Source organism: Mustelus asterias, chromosome 5, assembly GCF_964213995.1.
Source record: "Mustelus asterias chromosome 5, sMusAst1.hap1.1, whole genome shotgun sequence".
NCBI classification, from domain to species: Eukaryota; Metazoa; Chordata; class Chondrichthyes; order Carcharhiniformes; family Triakidae; genus Mustelus; species Mustelus asterias.
In genome coordinates, this window is record NC_135805.1 from 34,494,853 (window position 1) to 34,515,682 (window position 20,830).

Here is a 20,830-nt window from a genome sequence, read left to right on the forward strand (position 1 = left end):
TAGCAATCAACAAATGTCCCAAAATTTCACAAACTTTGTACAGGAAGAAATTCTATTTGCTACTCATAGCTACTTTTCACATTGAAGACATGACTTGCTGTCTCCCCACAACCACAGGTTTGCTCAGCAGCAACAAATTGTTGGCACCCATAGAACCATAGAATCCCTACAGAGCATTTGGTCCATCAGGTCTCCACCGACTGTCCAAAACAGCATTTTACCCAGGCCCACCTCTTCCCTCCCCCTACCCCATCTTTGTAACCTGCACTTACCATAGCCAATCCACCTAACCTACACAACTCTGGACTGGATTCATTGGACCAGGTCTTCTGATCTCCAGATAGTTAGAAACCAGATGTAATCTGGAAGGTGTGCTATGGGGTTCCTTGGACATCCCAATGCACTGACTCCGTGGGAATTGCCACTGAATTGCCACTTCTTCTGGGCAATCCCCCTGTCCCGTGGGACCTTCCAAAAAGATTTCTGACTCTGAGTTAGAGTCAGGGACTTTGAACAGTTCTGATTTACCTACCTGGATAGTTACTGTAATACGTCTTCAGAGGCAGAAATCCCTTCACCAGAATCCCTTTATTTACAATTCCAACAGCAGTACACAGAGTACTATCAGTAGGCACTCTACCTTTAGGAGTGCCAGAGGAACTGACACTCCCAGTTAAATACAAGGTAAAGAGTCCCTGATTGGCCCATCAATTGACTCCTTAATCAGGGAGTTCATATTCCAATAGGCCAACCTCAGTGGCCTGATTAAGTCATTACAATTACCCAGCAAAATGTTAAGTCAGAAAAATCCGAGTCTAATTCTTGACCCCAACCTTTCACACTGGCAACAAATAAGATCCAATATATGCATCAATAACTGGTTTATTTTTGACTGAAATACTTATAAAGCATACTTACCTTGACTATTCTTTTTAAAGAGCCAATAAGATATTCTTTTGGGGTAGATATGTTTGTATCATCACAATTGTCTTCATCCACCCCATTTCCCCAAACATCTGAAAGCTGCAAGGTACCTTCCTCCAATGCAATCTTATCACCTTCAAAGTTAGGCTTCTGATAAATAAGCCAACTGTTGGGAAAAGTTTAGAATATTACTATCAATATTGTGAAAGTCAGTCACTTGGTATTTATGGAATTCTGTCTTACACTAACAATTCTACTTAAATTTGAATGTACAATATTTACGTCTTGGTCTAGTCACCATTTTAAATCCATTCATAATAAACATTCCAAAGTAAAAAGAGATATGGGCCATGTTAAGAATGCAAGGTTTTATAAGACGGTTATGTTTTCGACTGCCTCTTTAAATACAGGGTAAAATGATGTAATGAAAAGGAACACGTGACCTCTTGCTGGTTCTGTTCGGCAATAAGCTGATGTGAACTGGTTGCCATGGAGACAAGGATCTCAGGTTTGTTCTATTGAACTGCGTGCACCAGGTTTAACACCTTACCACAAAGGGAGAGGCAGATGATTTTGCACTTGCAGGCTTACTGTCGCAAAGACTTTGAGCACATGGCGGGGGAGGATAAAAGACCAGCTGCTGTGGTCAGTAGAGTGAAAAAAGCTGTTTTCACTGTTAGCTACTAGACAGAAAGTGGGTACAAAGATGTATCCCAGTCAAAATGATGGAACCTGTGAACTTCTAATCACTCCTAAAGATTTGCCCTGGCAGCCAACCTTCGAGAGATTGGTTGAGGAATTCTCAAAAGACGATGAGAAAGGACCTTCAATGGTCAGAGGACTTACAACTCAGTGAACCCATTGGTAGCTGGGGATGACTCTGGAATGTTTCCTATAAAGACTGCAATTTTGCAAAGTTATGGGTTGTGTTATGACACTAATCAGAGTAAACTGTTCTGTAGTTCAGAGTATTAGTTACCTATTAAGTAATTGGTTGTGTTGATTTTAGTTTGACTGTTACAGCAGAAATCTTAAGCTTGAAACCTGTCACACAATTTCCTTAAGTTACTGACTGATAATTGATGTCTGATTTTTAAGTTATCAGTCTGCACAAGATCACAACAAATTAGGGGAATTGTCTTGGATACAACCCCAGAAGCTGGGAATGAGTACACTGGATTGGCAGAGGTTAAATGAACTAGGTTTTTACTTTTGCTAAGTTCATTGAACAAATGGCATGACCTTGTCCCATTGCTCAGACTCTTTTAGAAAGAGAGGACCTATCAGTGAACGTCCTGCAACAGTTAGCAAAAGTTAATCTGAAGATGGTGGCTGAGAAACTGGAAATAGATTTATAAGCCAGGACTAAGGAAAGCAGTGATTGCTGAAAATTGACTCAACATCTGAATCTTGAGGGAGAGAAAATAATCCTGGCAGTGCACAGGTTGATTTGGGGCGAATGCAATTGCAAATAAAACAACTGGAATTAGAAAAATAAATTTAAAAATATAAGCTTGGGAAGGTGCTGGGGAGCAAGAAAAATTGACAACGGCTGGAATTTTACTGCCCCGCCCACCACGGGAATCGGTGCGGTCTTATATCGGTAAGGGAATTAGGGGTTATAGGGATCAGGCGGGTAAGTGGAACTGATCCACTTCAGATCAGCCATGATCTTATTGAATGGCAGGGCAGGCTCGAGGGGCTAGATGGCCTACTCCTGCTCCTATTTCTTATGTTCTTATGGGGGGGGCGGACAATGGGCAGGATTTTACGGTTTTGGAATGAGCGAGGCCGCAAAATCCCATCCAACGACTCTGATTTAGTTCATGGGGCTGAATAATACAGGGCATTTTGGTGGGTGAGACTCGCAGTTGGAAGTGTGTGGATTGCCAACTCCCACTCCTCAGCCCCTGCCATCACGTCACATCATATAAAACAACAATAATTCAATGGCTTCAGGCTGGGTTTCAAGCCCACAAATTTCCTGAATTGGTCTTCCACCGACTGGTCTAAACTGAACAGCGGGCGGGGTGTCTGGCGGCCAGAGTTGTAGACCGTGACCTCCCTCTAGTTCACTTAAACGAGCACCTGTCATGGGGCTGTGTCAGGTGACCTAGTGATTTTCTGAAAGTTGATTTTCTGAAATGGGGGCGGGGGCTTAGACATGAGGAAGGAACACAGTGTATTGGCTGTCAACCATTGTGCACAGAATATTCCTCTTTGAGCTTGGACGCCTGCCGAAACTAAGTTCACTGAGAATAACCATCATTTTAATGTGACAACTCATTTCCGGGGAAGGGGCAACATTCAGTGAAGAATGAGTTGAAAAGTATATCGTGTCATTTGAGAAAATTGCTACAGAATTGCAGTGACTACAGGAAAGGTGGACAAAATTATTGAAAAGCTCGCTCATAGCGAAAGCATTAGATTCCACGTTAGAGGCACATTGATCCCTTTCAGATATACGATCTCATAATTATGAAACAGTGAAGAATGCTGTTCTCAATGTCCATGAGTTAGTGCCAGAAATATAGAGGCAAAAGTTTAGAAATTTAAGGTATAAACAGTATCAGACTTTTGTAGAGTTTGCCAGAGAAAGTGAGATTTTATTTAGTAGGTGGTATAAGGCTATGAAGATTAATTAAGATTTTGAAAACTACTTAGAGAGTAATGCTGATGGAAGAATTTAAAAATAGTATCCCTTTAGGAATGAGGTTCTACCTAGAAGACCATAAAGTTTCTGAAATAAAGGCATCTTCAATAATGGCTGATGACTACAAATTGTCTCACAAACATGAGAGCAGCAGAAGACCACTGTATGCAGTTCCACACAGAAATCGGAGAGATATGGGATCTAATGATGAGCAGAATAATGGTTACAGTGAGGAAAATGGCAGAAATGAAGGCAGGTACTCCTCAGAGTGGTTAAAAAAAAGTGTGGCGAGTATGTATATTTCAATGAGGCCAACATGCTTCTTTTGTCACAAGAGGGAACATGTCGAAATTGAACAGGAAAGCTGCGGCCTTTGTGGGAACACCTGGTGCAGTTTCAGAGAACACTGTACTAGTATGGACAGCTTGTGTCAAACTGATAGCTTTGAATGTATTTACTATTGGAGAAGACCAGAGCAAAGAGGATTATAATGGCTTTGTGTTCAAGGGTGAGGTCTCCACATTTTCGGTAGTAAGAGCTGGCAAACAAACCAGTGGTTTCAGAAAAAAAGAATCAGTGAAACTGTAAAATCAAAATGGTGCACAGAAATTCATGACTTTTAATCCCGCTTTGGAAATTGTTGGTGGGATTTTCCTCCTGTTCCGTGGGGTGTCTTGAGGCAGTGGGAGACAGCATGCCGCTCCTTGGCAGGGGAATCTTATGGTCCCATCATTGTCAATAGGTTTCTCATTGAACCCCAGTAAACCTACGGCAGGGGTATGCTGTCAGTGGGACCATAAGATCCCATGTAAATGGCAGCAAGATTTCAGTGACTGTCTGAACAAAGGATGTGTCCATAGAATCGAAAACTGAGATTACTGAACTTAAAGGAACATTGGAACATTAAACTGATAACAAAGAGTTAATAGCAACTGGAGATGAATTGAAGCTATCTGAATTAAACCTGCATGCAGACCCTAAGCAAGAGGTGTCGAAACAGACAGCAACAGCACTTAAACATGATAACGCAACAAAGGAAAGTAACATTTTGAAACGAAAAGACTCAACTACGACTGAAACAGACACCACAGAACTACGAAGAAGGATTTGAGATTTTGATGTAAATTGAAACTTAAAAAGATGAAGTGATTGCTCTTGCAAGAAAATAATCAGGAAAAGCATATCATAGAATCCCTACAATGCAGAAGGAGGTCATTTGGCCCATCGAGTCTGCACTGACTCTCCAGCACACCCCACCCTACCCCACTAATCTTCACATCTTTGGGCACTAAGGGGCAATTTTGCATGGACTGTGGGAGGAAACCAGAGCACCCGGGGAAAACTCACAGACACAGGGAAAAAGTGCAAACTCCATACGGACAGTCACCCAAGACTGGAATTGAACTCATGTCCCTGGTGCTGTGAGGCAGCAGTGCCAACCACTGTGCCACCATGCTAAGTTGTAAAATAAAAAAACGCAAAAGAATTTAAATTAATTTATGAACTGACTAAAAAAAAGTATCAGAATGTTTATGAAGTCATTCAAGATTTTACTTGGCAAAAGAATGAACTGCTTGCACAGAAGGAGGCAGTATTAAATCTGCATTTCCTGGAGAAGAATGCTAAAAGTATCAATCATGGAAAATGATTTAAACACATAAGTACCTCTGCATTCAAATTGCAGAAGGATGATTCAACTGTATGGCTCATTGAGGCTTCCTTTATAGGTTTGGACATTAAACAATATGCAGTCATGAAAGAGAATGAAAATCGGACACGGTGGTTTAGAGACTGCGTTAAGAGGTCAACACCCAGATGACAATGTAGGGGACAATTTTCCAACCCCTTCAAACAGCTGGCGGGAATCCCGATGCCTCGATAAATGTCAAAAAAAAATCGGCATTTCCATCGGGCATGAGAGTTCTCGGGATTCACTTGATCTGCCCCGTCGGCCCTGATTGGGTTCCCACCCAGAGCGGGCGGCAACCCGATAATTATGCAAACCTGTTCCTTTGAATTTCATTAGCGGGTTTGGCAGGCCATTCACTAGCCTTCCATTATGGAGTGCAGAAAATCAATGATCCAGGGGCGCACCATCAACCCCCCCCCACACCCCCACAACCACTCAAAACACGATTCACCCCATCCACACTCCAAGCAGGCAACAAGGTGACCCGGCCCGAACCCCTCAGACCACCCTCAAAGTCCACTTCCCCCTCAAACTCCCCACACAGCATCCTCTCCCCTCAGGTCACCCCACGCAGCCTCCCTTCAGGCCAAGAATCTTGGCAGTGCTAACAGTGCACTGCCCCTTGATACTATTGCACTGACACCCTGGCCTGGCGCCTTAGGCCCTGAGGGAGCTCGAGGAGGTAGGTCCAGTGGCCATTTGCCCCTCTGCTGCTGCCAGGCTGCAGAGGTAGGGTCCCTCAAGGATCCTGGGGGTTGGGTAGGCTCAGGCTGGGGGCAAGAGGTGGCACCATTTCATTTTTTGGGGGGGAGGAGGTCTGGTAAATGAGTGCGGAGACCAGGTCGCCATTTATAAATGGCAACATGGTCTCGGGACAGTGGGGCAGGCCGGCAGGTTTCTCAAAATGAGCTTCTTTGAATCTTTCAGGTTGGTGAATCCGCAAGTGAAAGATGCTGCCAAAGCAGGTGGGAAACATTCCCGTTTTCCCGCTGGCATGGGCACTTAGCCTCAAAACGGGAGAAGCGGGCCAAGGTTTAAAGAAGAACAATGGAAATTGCTAAATCTAGAGATTAAGGAGTATTATGACAAAGAGTTTCCTCTGGGTTTGCGATTCACACCAGAAAGCTTGAGGGACAATCAGATATCAGCAATGCTGTTCTGGACAAATTTAACCAGACGAAATCAAGTACAGGTTTTCTAACCCGGGACGTAGAAACGTACTCAAAATCAGAAATGAGATTTGCTACTGCAACTGACGTGAAATGAAGCCACCAGGAGTAAAATGAACTTTCATTTGGAAGAGAGTTGGAATTCTAAAATCTCATCTAAACTGAACTTTAAATCCAAATAGTTACATGAGATTGGGTGTGACAAGGTAAGCCTTATAACGTGACCAAATTGGACTGTTTAATGGTGTAATGTAACAACAAGGGAGAAAATATTATTTCTACTGTATTTAGTAAAATAGATGATGAGATATTTACAATGATAAATTTTGATAGTGTTGTAGAAAATTTATTACCACGCTAATAGTTTTTCATCATTTGCGGAGAGGTTTTAAGAATGCAAGGTTTTATAAGATTGTTACATTTTGGACTGCCTCTTTAAATTCAAGCTAAAACAATGCAATGAAAAGAGACATGTGACTTTCTGCTTGTTCTGCCCGATGACAAGCTGGTGTGACCTGGTTACCATGGGGATTGGGGGGAGCCCAAGTGTTTTTTTTATCTTTTTTTATTGGTACCTTGCGGTACTTTATTTCTAATCAAAGAAGCTAATTCAAATTAAGTCCAATCATGGTCCCCACATGAGGGACAAACAAGATCCAAGCTGACAAGACAAGACTTTGCATCCCCTCCCGGGCTAGCTCTAACGCTTCATCTTAGCCAAAAGGCTGAGATGGCTTTGAAAAATTGCGCCAGGTAAAGCCTCGGTTTCATCTAATTGACAACCCTGATCCTTTCCTCGACCCTAGCTTAATGAAACCACAAGCGCAGGCACACCTCACCCCCACCCGCCTACCTCCACATCCCCCCCCCCACCCCCTCCCCTCCGTTCAATGGGCTAGCCTCGTCCCCTGCCTCATCATGGTTTTACCCCTGCCAGGTAATTATTAGTTCTATTGAAATATTTATGTCAGGTTTAACACCGGAACACAAACGAAGAGGCAAATGTTTTTTATTGCAGATTTAATTCTCAGAGACTTTGAACAGAGAGTTCCAGAGAGAGAGAAATATGGAACAGCTGCTGCAGTCAACAGCGTGAAAAGGCTGTTTTCACTGTGAACTACGAATATGGGTAGGAAGATGTTACCTGGTCAAACAAAATGGAATCTGTGGACATTTAAGGATTCATCCTGGTATGGTTGGGGAAAAATTACTGGAGTGAGCCATACTGCTGGAGGTTGCTTCAGGAATTCTCAGAGGACTGAGAGAAATAATTTTCTATGGACTCTGGACATTACGATTCAGCCAAATGGGGAGAAGTGAGCCATGGGAAGTTGGGAATGTTTTTGGACTTTTTCCTATAAAAAGTGTGCAATTCTGAAGAGAGCGTGCTGTAATGTATATATGTGGCATGGGGTTATCTGTCATATTCAGACGCTACTAAGGATTATCTGTGCAGTGGTTTAGGACATTAGTTGCCTACTAAGTAATTTTTGGTTGATGTTGATTTTAGTTTGTTTCAGAGAGGCAATGGCGTAGTAGTATTATCACTCGACTAGTAATCCAGAAACTCAGGGTAATGCTCAAGGACTTGGGTCCACCATGGCAGATGTTGAAATTTGAATTCAATAAAAAACTGGAATTAAAAGTCTAATGATAACCATCAAACCATTGTCAATTGTTGTAAAAACCCATCTGGTTCACTAATGCCCTTCAGGGAAGGAAATCTGCCATCCTTACCTGGTCTGACCTACATGTGACTCCAGATCCACAGCAATGTAGTTGACTCTAAAGTACCCTCTGTAACAGCCCAGCAAGCCATTCAGTTCTAGGGCAATTAGGGATGGGCAATGAGTGCTGGGCCAGTCCGTGAGAAGACTTGAAATCTTGTGTGATTCTTTTAAATTGGTCACTGAGAATTCACATTTTTTTTAAAGCTGTCTCTCAAAGGAATTATAACAAGTGAGATATTGTTATAAGGTTTAAATTCTGCTATTGAATTAAAATGAATTTACATCTGGTTGTGCCTGTGTGGAACAAAACCATTTTGTGCCAACTTTTATGTTGCATAACTACACAATTAGTCATTATAAATCACCTCATACTAAATCAAAAGAAATATTGTACTCCCCAACTGCGATAGAACAGATTCCTTCATCTCTTAGCAAGCTCAAATTACAGACCCAGCCTGAACTCTCAGCATTTGATGCAGAATCAAATCTAAATCACCAAATGCTGAACACATAAACCATGTCTGTTAATCTTAGATGATGAGTTTCTGTTTGAAATTTTAATCTGTTGTTTCTCTTTTCAGATACTGACCAAATACATATTTATAGCTTTTCTGATTCTACTTCAATTTTTCATTGTTTAATTTATTTTTATCGAGACAAAACACAGATAAGTTCAATTTCATACTTTCAACGTTTTTGAATATTAGCGGCATGGTGGCACAGTGGTTAGCACTGCTGCCTCACAGTGCCAGGGACCTGGGTTCGATTCTGGGTGACTGTCTGTGTGAAGTTTGCACATTCTCTCCGTGTCCGCGTGGGTTTCCTCCGGATTCTTCCCACAGTCCAAAAATGTGCGGGCTAGGTTGATTGGTCATGCTAAATTGCTCCTTAGTGCTAGGGGGATGTCAGGGGGATTAGTAAGGTAAATATGTGGGGTTACGGGATAGGGCCCAGGTGGGATTGTTGTCGGTGCAGACTCAATGGGCTGAATGGCCTCCTTCTGCACTGTAGGGATTCTATGATTCTATTTATTTCAAACAGTTTTTAGCACGGGGCAATATTATTCATGAACAGCACTATGACAAGGTCATGGGGAACAGTATTACAATGATGTTCAATATGATATGAACATCAGTTAGTGTCTCAGGGCAATGAGCATCAACGATAACTTGTATTACTTGGCCTTTAACAGAGTACTATGCCACACTGCAAAGCAACTGAATATCTTACCAGCCTCTTACTACCCTGATGGAAGTTTCAGGGCCCAGCATCCAGGGTGTAGCATCCTTAACATCATGGAAGACTTCAATAGCCTCTCCACAAAGATTGCGCTGATTGTAAATCACAATCTGAAAAATAGATTGTATTTAAAAGCCCTGTTTTGTGATTCATTAACAAATTGCTTCATTAAATATTGGCACATGATCCTTACCTTTCCAGGTCTTGAATTTAATGTTAATTCTCTTGTTCCAGGTATCTATCAATGGAATCACAGTCTAGTTAGTTGTCATTAAATATATTCTAACATCCAGTTATTTTCTGCAATGTTTCACCCACATTACCTGGACATTGGAAGAACTCCACAAATCATTTCCCCCAAGTCAGTTCCTGAATTTTCCTCTGTTAAGAATACAACTAACGGTCATAAAATGTGCAATCTATGGGCTAGATTTTATGCAGTCCACCTTGGCAGGAGTCAAGGTGACCAGACCCAATTAATTCTCGGAAAGGCACTGCGTCAGGCTCTCAGCACAGGAACTATTGCGATTCTCAGCCACTTGTTGGAAAATGTCAATTAGGCTCATTAATGATCCAACTGTCACCTACTGGCGGGAATTTTCCTGTCCTGCCCGCCACGGGAATCGTAGCAAACGGGGAGGCGGACCATACAAAGGTCCGTTGACCTCGGGCGTGATTTTCCAAGTTTGGGATGAGCGCGGCCGGAAAATCCCGCCAATTATCTCTGAGCTCACCACAATTAGTGGAGGTCATATGGATCTCCTGCGCCCTTCAAATCCTGTTCAGTTTGCCAGTGTCCATCCAGCAGAATTCCCTCACTACAAGGCACTCTGTGCCCAATCAAGGAGTCAAACATCAGGCAAGGAGTGGCCACTGAAAGCATCTTCTATCCTTGTCCTCCCCATGTGCCACATCCTGCCTTCATTCACCTGTGGCCTTCCATGGGATCCTCGCTTTGGGTGGGTACAGTGCCTGCAGCAACCACCATTCCCAATGGTTCTGGTGGCAGTGACAAGCTGCTGGCCTCAACAGTCAGCAGGTGGGCTTCTATTGGTGAGGATCTCAAACACAGACAAGGCCCAACATCGATCAATTAAGTGCCAGAAGACTATTTGATTCCTTTGGGCCGCCCCTACAGAACTGGCCCCACTGGTTCTCCTACAGGTGTATAAGCACCTTTCTGGTCTAACAAAATCCCAGCCGTTGTGTGATAATTTACAAATTGTATTTATTTATATAACACCTAATCACACCGCTAAGAAACATTCCGAAGTATTTCATATAAAATGATTTACTTCAATGCAATCTCTGAGGAAATGTAGGTAGGCATTGCATCCTTTTTCAAATAATAAAGCCCCTTGTTGGGAAAGAGACAGGAATTTAAAAATAGTTGGGGCAACTTTATGATTCCCACCCCGATTGAAAAAAGCTTTAATCTTCGTAACACTTCTTAATCTTGTCAAAATAAACAGGCATTAAAAACCTCATTTCAAAGAAAGATGGCTCCTAGAACTGTCAACCAATGCTGAAAGTCCCTTTCACAGCTGTGTAAACAACCCCGTCGAGAGTTGAATCTGTCAGTGGGTTTAGAGCTCAGCTAAATATTCATAATGTAATTCCACTGCACAGCTATGTCAACAAAGGCTTTAAAACTAAATATATTGAAATCTGAAGCAGATTGTAAAGATGGGCATTTGGCTCATCTGATGACTGACAGAAATATTGTGAAGCTCTTATCCTGTTTCCTTTCAGAGGGGAGAATAAAATATATTTGTTATTCTGAAAGTTTTTCCTATGTCCATAACGTAAGCAAACTCAAAACTTAATTGGAAAAAGTAGACACCATTTTTCATTTAGATACATACAACAATTTCTTCCTACTGCTGTACAAGACCTGACCATATAAGTCTTCCTCTACACATTTTCTCCATTCTGCACCCAACTGTTCTTTTGAATTACAACGTTCCACAGGTGCTGGTCAGTCCATCCCTAGTACCTTACTAAAATGGTCATTCAAGCAGAAAAACTGGCCATGAATATTACAGCCAAGCCATAATCCTGGTTTTACATGCATGCATGCACACATACATACTTTCTGGTAAATGTAAGTGGAAAAGTGATGAGAAACAGGGATCACTGGCTGACAGTTTTGACCAAGAAAATATATTGTCATTCCTTCACTGGGTCAAAATCCTGGAATTCCCTCCCTAATGGCATTATGGGTCAACCCACAGTATTTGGACAGCAGTGTTTCAAGGCAGCTCACCACCACCTTCTCAAGGGCAACTAGGGATGAGCAATAAATGCTGGCCAGTCAACAGTGCCCATGTCCCACAATTGAATAAAAAAAGCTATTAGCTGAACTAACATACTAAATTTTACTGTTATACTCATGCCTTCAAAGCAGTATTTATGATCAATGAGGATATTCCACAGTCTAATGGTGGCCAAATTAAATTTGTAATGTTACGAGGACAACTCAGTGGGCAGAGAGAGAGTTGAATAAGTCTTTACCCAGTTTCAACATACAATATCAGGTCTCCTTCATAGACCTAATTTCTTCCAACAAGGAGGACAGGTCTATAAATGTCTTACAATACCCCACAGCTTCAACATACACAAAAGTGGTGGGGAATACTTACATTTCAATAACAGTCTGTCACGAAAAATAGAGTTCAACTTAAAATATTATCAACTTTAACTGATGTGCTAAATTAATATACAAATTTCATGCTCACAGCACCTAATCTGCCCCTTCCCTTTTGGTTTTATATAGCTGTACAGATAGGAGACTCAAATGAATTCTTGTTTCGTGCAAAGAATTTGAGATACTACTTTTGTGAGTGTTTCCATTCTATTTCGTAATAATTTATGCATTTTGAAAATTACTCTAGCATGGTAGTTATCAAGGTGCTTTATAATATACACTAAAAGATAAACAATATAATTCATTCAAAAACAAGACAACTATTTGTCAACTAACTTGATATATTTTTATAAATATATATCATAATATTAAATCGAGAGTTTCATGGTGAGTAGCTTTAACTTGTATTTCTAAGTAATAACCAAAATGAACTTACCTCAACGTCTGGCAGATGAGGCAATAATGAACTGGTAGTGAACAAATCAGTATTAAATAAGCTTAAGGGATTTTGATTTTCATCTAGAGTGCTTGATCCTTGGGATGCTGGTATACTGTCAAGTGCACAACTGCTCGTAATATATCCCCCAAAATCTGTATTAATTTCCAAGTGACTTGGCTTCAAGTCAGGCATGGTTAATCCATTTTCCGATTGCTCTTGTGAGTTATCAGATTTATTTTGCATCTCAGAGGTATTAGCTTCCACATTATTTTCCATGAAGCTTGGCAACTGGATCTCTGGAAAGGTTGGATTTGACAAATCAAATTGAAATTCTTCAACACCACCATTTCTCAGTACTGATGGCAAGAGATCAGCCGATTCTACCACAGGTTCGGTTGGTGGTTCAGATGTTCGGGTAAGTATTTGATCAACCTCCAAATGTGATCTTTCCGATGCAGAAGCCTGATCATTTTCAGTGTTCTGTTTTGAAAAACGTATGCGTGAACTTTTATTTGTCAGAGATTTAAAAAGCAAGCTCTGCTCTGCCGACACACGTTTGACTACTTTAGACTTTGTTTCAGTTTGTTGCATTTTGAGGAGAGATAGAGGTGCTCTGTTTGTGCCCCTATTGCTTTTCATTAGGCCACATTTGAATGAACTTGGATCAAACGTTTTCTCCTTTTTTGGTGAGGTATGGTCTTCCTGAATTGGTGGCATGGCAAACGGTGGCACAAAAGGCATTTTAGGAACTCGCTGCCTCTTTTGGGGCAGCTGAATGGGATTCCCAAATTTACGAATTGTTTCTGTGAAGCTTTCCATATCTGAAGAGCTGTCTATACTATTGCCTTCAGTGAATGAAACATTCAATTCACTTCCCTTGGGTGTTCTTGCCATTTGTTCCACAAATGATGCAAAGCCATCCGCTAATGAACCAAGGTCTGCATTTGGATCAACAATCACTTTAGTTATCCAGGTATCGTCAACCCTAGAAGCCTCTTTGACCACAGATTCACTTAGTTGTGATTCTTTTATGTTCTGACCTGACAGAGGAAATGCATTTGTTACTGCACCCAGCTCTGAATTTTTTGCAGTAGAACTTGCTGTTTGGGAATCTTCTGTTCTGAGGAGGTTTCCTGCAGCTGCTTCGGTGTCTTTATGTTGCATTTTAGGAGTGCTTGTCAAGACAGGTAGATCAAGGTTGTTTATTGCATTCTCTGAACTAGCCTTTTGCTCAAAAGCTGCAGTAGTATGAAAATCTTTATTTATTTTGGACCCTGTGCTGCTTGGTGTTTCTGCACTCTGAGGCAAGGTTGCCTCTATTCTTTCAAAGCCTCTATTTTCCAACGCAGACACATTTTGCCCTGCAGGGAAGGCAAGCTCCCCTCTTGCTGCAGCGGAGCCAGTCACTCTGTCACTGGCACCATTTTCAGTGACACCTTTCCGAATTTCAGACACTGTGGTAGGCACCGTGTCATATACATTGGCTTCTCTATGTGGCAAGTTAACCGCCCCTTTTTGCATAGGTGGGATGAGGTCATCACTGATTAATGTATTAAACTCATTAGAACTGTTTGCAGATGCTTTGTTATTCATTTCAGCCCCTGGTAATAGTGTTGCTTTTATTTCAGAGTCAATATTTTCTAGCATGGATGTATTCAGCAGTAAAGGCGGTACAAACTCCACTGCTGCTCCATTTGGACCCAACTCAATGTCACTAACAATATTTGTAGTGGCGTCTGTCTTAATTTCATGCACCGTGATTTCAGAGTCTTTCACACACAAAGCTGGAGAGTTACGTATTTCTTTTTCCTTACATGTTGAATCCATTGTGCTCTTTTGCAAAGGCAGGGCAATATCACTTGTTAATGTATCTGTGCCTGATTTTTCCACATTGAAATATATTGTGAGTGCCTCCTCTGTTTCAGACACATCCATACCCTGAGGTGTCGTGTCCTCTACCTTGGTTTCTCTTTGTTGTGTCTTTGGTGAATTTGATTGTATAGGTAAGGCACCTTCCACTGTTATCTTACCCAGGCATTCCTGCTGTTCATTAATAAAGTTTGCATCTGTGTCTTTTTTCAATTCAGGCTCAGTGCTTTTAAGCATTTGTATGGGCTGTGGAAACGTGCTCTGTGCTTTGGAATCATTAATTTGCAACGTTGGTGAACTCTTCTGAGCAAGCTCAGCTTTTCCTGCAACCAAGACAGGTGAGCTCTTACTATCACTCTTTGCAGGCACCTCTCTCTCAGTTTCAGGCATTGCTTCAGACATTTGTGATCTCTCAGGTGAACCTACATCCTTTATGTCTCTAGGTTGTGGTTTTGGTGGACTTTGTTGCGCACCTTCAACTATTGCAACATTTTGTCTATCATTTTGGTTACCAGCATGGTTCACATTTGTGTTTTTAGCATCAAACAGTTCAGTTGCAGATGCTTGAACTTTCTGAGGTAATGTTGTGTCTTTAGTCTCAATGTCTTGATGTTCCACATGGTGTATATTTTGCTGAACAAGCGGGGCAAACTCAACTTTTGCCTCATCTCGCATAGCCTTTAACTCATTAACACTCTTTGTGGGGGCACCTTTCTCAATTTCAGACTCTGTTGTTTCAGAAAGTAGTACATTTAGAGGTAACAAGCTCTTCTCTTCCATTTCTCTACTTTGCAATCCTACTCCAGTCAATGGTACAGACAGGTCAAGATCACTGGTGACTGCAACTGAGTCAATATTTTTTGTAGCGGCATCAATTTCAGATAAATTTATTCCAGACATAGGCATATTCATAGCAAATGACTGATCGTTCACATCAGTGTCTGGACACAATACTGAAGAAACAATACCAAGTGAGCTATTTTCTTCTGGTCCACCTGTAGGAAATGTTTTTAGAGGTACACTTTCAATGGGGGCACTTGTGCGGTTCATTTCTTTATTTTTGTGTTTCTCTGCAGAAATGTGCCTTGTATCACCATCATCCACATAGATTGCTTTTAAATTTCCATCTGCTTTATGCCCCATGTCTTCACTTACACCTCCAGATGCTTCAGCATGCATGGGAGCTCTGGGCTGCTTTTTGCCTCTTTCGGTTGCAGGAGATCCTGTTTGTTTGGCAGACTTGTGTATTTGAATCTTTAGGCTACCGACATACTTTTGATTCTTGGTTGAGGCTAAAGGCAGGTCCTTGGTGGCAAAGAAGTCAACTGTGTGGTGACTTGTAGCTTTCTTTTTCTTAGGCAGAGTAATTCTAATGGTCTCTTCCTCCTCCGTTCTAGTGTCAGTGCAGGTTTCTTGTTGATTTGAAGTGCTCAAGGTGCCAGATGCATCTCCCTTTCCAGTTGATGGGCTGTGAGAACAACAAAAGAAAATGTAAGTTGCACAAGGAAAGGTGAACAAACTTGCTCCACATTCTAGCCATAAACTTGCACAGATTTATGAGACTCCTAATCTGGCAGTGAAGTCTTTCCCTCATACTTAAAGAGGAAGGAAACCTAAGAAATTGTACTTTTTCTCCTTTTAAAAAAACAAATTAGTCTCATTGAGGTTTGATTTTTAAAGAAAGATCTCCCTCACCACTAGGCTGCACGATTGACGTCAATAATGGGGAGCATCCTGGAGTATCACCTTTATCAGCAAGGAAACAATCATCCTGGATCTCCCCAGACCCCAGAAAACAGACTGGAAAATATTAAGTATTATTTTTAAAATAAATTAAATTACAGTGCAATGGATTTCCTTCTCTTAAATAAAAGGAGACTTGGAACAGAAAATGCTCACTCCACTCAGAGAGTTTCCTTTCCCCTCAACTACCAATGACAAAACATCTGCTCTTTTCTTAAACGGCTACATTCAAAAGGCACCGTTCCCAATTCAGGATGTCACAAACCATTTTAAAGCCAATGACATACATTTTAAGTGTTGTCACTATTGTAGCCTATCCTCTAACCCTGCTGCTTCATCTGAAGATTATACAGGAGGTCAACTGATGTCAAAGATAAAGGAAAAATTCTGTGAATGCTGGAATCTGAAACAAACACAGAAAATGCTAGGAAATCTCAGCAGGTCTGACAGCCTCTGTGGAGAGAGAATAGAGCTAACATTTTGAGTCAGGGTGACCCTTCATCAGATTATGTCATTTAATTACCAAGGTGACCAGCAACCATTGACAAACAGACTTAAATCAGTTAAGACCAAGAAATAAAATGGTTGCCACCCTGTGAGGTCCTACACTTTCACACATTTATTTGTTGGCCTGTCAGGCATCCATGTGTGTACTGTGTGCATATGCAACTTCACATACATTAATATTAGAAACATGAACCTGGGTTTTATGTCTAGAAATTGGGTGGGGCCATCACTCTGTATCAACATAAAATAGGATGTGATAACGTGCCAGTTTCCTAAATTATGGACGGTGAGTGGGAGCAGAATTCAGCAGCTCATCTGCCATTTTGAAATTACGAATGAGCAAGCTATTGAACTTGTTAGCAACTCAGCTGTCCAACACGTTTTGTTGCTTGCTGCATTGTTAAGCCTCGGCCATGAAAAGGTTTGTTGTACAGTAGCCAGGGCAAGGTGGTGCAAGGGCAGATAAACAGGCCTGCTAATGGGTCCTTGGCTGAATGTAGTAGCAGATTGTGCTGGTGAAGGTGTCTGCATCTGTATTTCTTTTAAAATTCATTTCTGACATTTTTTGAGCCTTTGATAAAAAGTGAAGAGTCACTCAGAGGGTAGGGGCCTTTACATTTATAGCCATGACGAGCTTCTTGTTTGTGGCATTACCCCTCTGCTGATGATGTCCTGGCCTCCAGACTGCCCCCACCCCCGCCTCCCTTTTATTCCTTCAATTGGCTTCCTTCCTGCAGGACGACCACTAATTGGCCATCCGACACACCTGTTTGAACGAGCTGATATGGCAGGGGCAGAAGCAAGCAGACCACTCAGTTTCTGTTCGGTCGCCCATAACCTGCTGTAAAATGTAAAATCCAGTCCATGAAATAAATATATGCATTGAAATAATGGAAAATAGATCTGGAGACATTGGGATGTCATGTGGGACTGCAACTTGCAAATAACTTTAGATACAGAGATATTTCCAGTTAAATAAATAGCTCCATGGAATACAAAGAATATAGAATGCATAAGTGTAAGTAAGTTTAAGTTTATTTATTAATGTCACAAGTAGGCTTACATTAACACTGCAATTAAGTTACTATGAAAATCCCCCAGTCACCACACTCTGGCGCCTGTTCGGGTACACTGAGGGAGAATTTAGCATGACCAATCCACCTAACCAGCACGTCTTTCAGACTGTGGGAGGAAACCGGAGCACCCGGAGGAAACCCATACAGACATGGGGAAGAACATGCAGACTCCACACAGAGAGTGACCCAAGCCGGGAATTGAGCCCTGGTCCCGAGTGCTGAGAGACAACAGTGCTAACTACTGTGCCACTGTGCCGCCCCTAAAGGTACTTAGGGCAGAAAACAGCTTGAGGGTGATTATTAGCTGCTCCCTAAAAATTTAAATGGAGTGTTAGGAGGCTACAACCAATGAAAACAGTGCTCTGGTTTACATTGCCAGGAGGATCAAGTAGAAAACAAGGCCCAGAGTAACAAGGCTTTAGAAGCCTTGTGAAGATTCTGTTTGAAAAACATTGAACAATTTGGATCATTCTCTGAAAGAGCTTGGCCCAAAGTCTCCGATCAGAGTCAGAACATGTGTGTCTGACGTTGATCACACAGAAACTACCCACTTACATTGAGAAGGCCCTGATTTCCAATCCATGATGCAGAAGAACTCCCTCAGGACAGAAATCCTCGGGGGGGGAGAGAGAGAGAGAAAGAGAGAGCAGTGAAGAGAATCAGCACAGAAGTTGTGTCCATGTTTTACAGCATTAGCTGCTATATTCTGTTCAATGCTTAAATGTCCCCAAGCTACTTGGTGCATTAGTGAATGACTGAATGAATGAGTGAATGGGTGAGTGTGTAGGTGTGCAAGTGGGTAGGTAGGTGAGATACGTGAGTAGGGTGGCAGCTGGGTGAGTGGTTAGATGAGTTGGAGTTTAGAAGGCTGAGGGGTGATCTTATAGAGGCATATAAGATAATGAAGGGACTGGATAGGGTAGAAGTGGAGAGATTCTTTCCACTTATAAAGGAAACCAGAACTAGAGGGCACAGCCTCAAAATAAAGGGGGGGGGGTCAGTTTAGGACAGAGTTGAGGAGGAACTTCTTCTCTCAGAGGGTGGTGAATCTCTGGAATTCTCTGCCCACTGAAGTGGTGGAGGCTACCTCATTGAATATGTTCAAGTCACGGATAGATGGATTTCTGATCGGTAAGGGAATTAAGGGTTATGGGGAGCAGGCGGGTAAGTGGAACTCATTCACTTCAGATCAGCCATGATCTTATTGAATGGCGGGGCAGGCTCGAGGGGCTAGATGGCCTACTCCTGCTCCTAGTTCTTATGTTTTTTATGAGTCAGGAGAGACAGAGATGGGGGGAGGGGGGAGATCATCAGCTGGCCAGGGGATCAAGAGGGGAGCTGGGGAAGGGGGTGGGGGGGGGGGGGGGGGGGGAGGTTCAACAAATGGACTGTGATAAGGATTGTATAGATTCAAAAGGACATAGATATGTTGGTGGAAGGGATGGACTGGTGGTAGATGAAGTTCAATACAGATAAATATGAAGTGATTTGCGTCAGTCTTCACAGTAGAAGACATGAGTAATATCCCAACAATTCAGGAAAGTCAGGGGGCAGAGTTGAATATGGTTGCCATCACAAAGGAGAAAGTGCTAGAGAAACTAAAAGGTCTGAAAATTGATAAATCTCCGGGCCCAGATGGGCTACATCCTAGAGTTCTAAAGGAGATAGCTGAAGAAATAGTGGAGGCGTTAGTTATGATCTTTCAAAAGTCACTGGAGTCAGGGAAAGTCCCAGAGGATTGGAAAATCGCTGTTGTAACCCCACTGTTCAAGAAGGGAACAAGAAAAAAGATGGAGAATTATAGGCCAATTAGCCTAACCTCAGTTGTTGGCAAAATTCTAGAATCCATCGTTAAGGATGAGATTTCTAAATTCTTGGAAGTGCAGGGTCGGATTAAGACAAGTCAGCATGGATTTAGTAAGGGGAGGTCGTGCCTGACAAACCTGTTAGAGTTCTTTGAAGAGATAACAAATAGGTTAGACCAAGGAGAGCCAATGGATGTTATCTATCTTGACTTCCAAAAGGCCTTTGACAAGGTGCCTCACGGGAGACTGCTGAGTAAAATAAGGGCCCATGGTATTCGAGGCAAGGTACTAACATGGATTGACGATTGGCTGTCAGACAGAAGGCAGAGAGTTGGGATAAAAGGTTCTTTCTCAGAATGGCAACCGGTGACAAGTGGTGTCCCGCAGGGTTCAGTGTTGGGGCCACAGCTGTTCTCTTTATATATTAACGATCTAGATGACGGGACTGGGAGCATTCTGGCCAAGTTTGCCGATGATACAAAGATAGGTGGAGGGGCAGGTAGTATTGAGGAGGTGGGGAGGCTGCAGAAAGATTTAGACAGTTTAGGAGAGTGGTCCAAGAAGTGGCTGATGAAATTCAACGTGGGCAAGTGCGAGGTCGTACACTTTGGAAAAAAGAATAGAGGCATGGACTATTTTCTAAACGGTGACAAAATTCATAATGCTAAAGTGCAAAGGGACTTGGGAGTCCTAGTCCAGGATTCTCTAAAGGTAAACTTGCAGGTTGAGTCCGTAATTAAGAAAGCAAATGTAATGTTGTCATTTATCTCAAGAGGCTTGGAATACAAAAGCAGGGATGTACTTCTGAGGCTTTATAAAGCACTGGTTAGGCCCCATTTGGAGTACTGTGAGCAATTTTGGGCCCCACACCTCAGGAAGGACATACTGGCACTGGAGCGGGTCCAGCGGAGATTCACACGGATGATCCCAGGAATGGTAGGCCTGACATACGATGAACGTCTGAGGATCGTGGGATTATATTCATTGGAGTTTAGGAGGTTGAGGGGAGATCTGATAGAAACTTACAAGATAATGAACGGCTTAGATAGGATGGACGTAGGGAAGTTGTTTCCATTAACAGGGGAGACTAGGACGCGGGGGCACAGCCTTAGAATAAAAGGGAGTCACTTTAGAACAGAGATGAGGAGAAATTTCTTCAGCCAGAGAGTGGTGGGTCTGTGGAATTCATTGCCACAGAGGGCTGTGGAGGCCGAGACGTTGAGCGTCTTCAAGACAGAAATTGATAAATTCTTGATTTCTCGAGGAATTAAGGGCTATGGGGAGAGAGCGGGTAAATGGAGTTGAAATCAACCATGATTGAATGGTGGAGTGGACTCGA

The 20,830-nt window shown here is 42.2% G+C and overlaps 1 protein-coding gene across 2 annotated transcripts in view; it reads right to left on the reverse strand.

Moving 5' to 3' along the window:
- The window catches only part of crybg1a (crystallin beta-gamma domain containing 1a), a 261,887-nt gene that overhangs the window by 73,589 nt on the left and 167,468 nt on the right, over window positions 1-20,830 (reverse strand). For both annotated transcript variants that reach the window (XM_078212402.1, XM_078212403.1), the window contains 4 exons: window positions 12,489-15,828; window positions 9,599-9,643; window positions 9,397-9,515; window positions 919-1,090 (listed from right to left, as the gene is read on the reverse strand). In XM_078212402.1, the coding sequence (XP_078068528.1) occupies window positions 919-1,090; window positions 9,397-9,515; window positions 9,599-9,643; window positions 12,489-15,828 (3,676 nt within the window). The remainder of the gene's footprint in view (window positions 1-918; window positions 1,091-9,396; window positions 9,516-9,598; window positions 9,644-12,488; window positions 15,829-20,830) is intronic.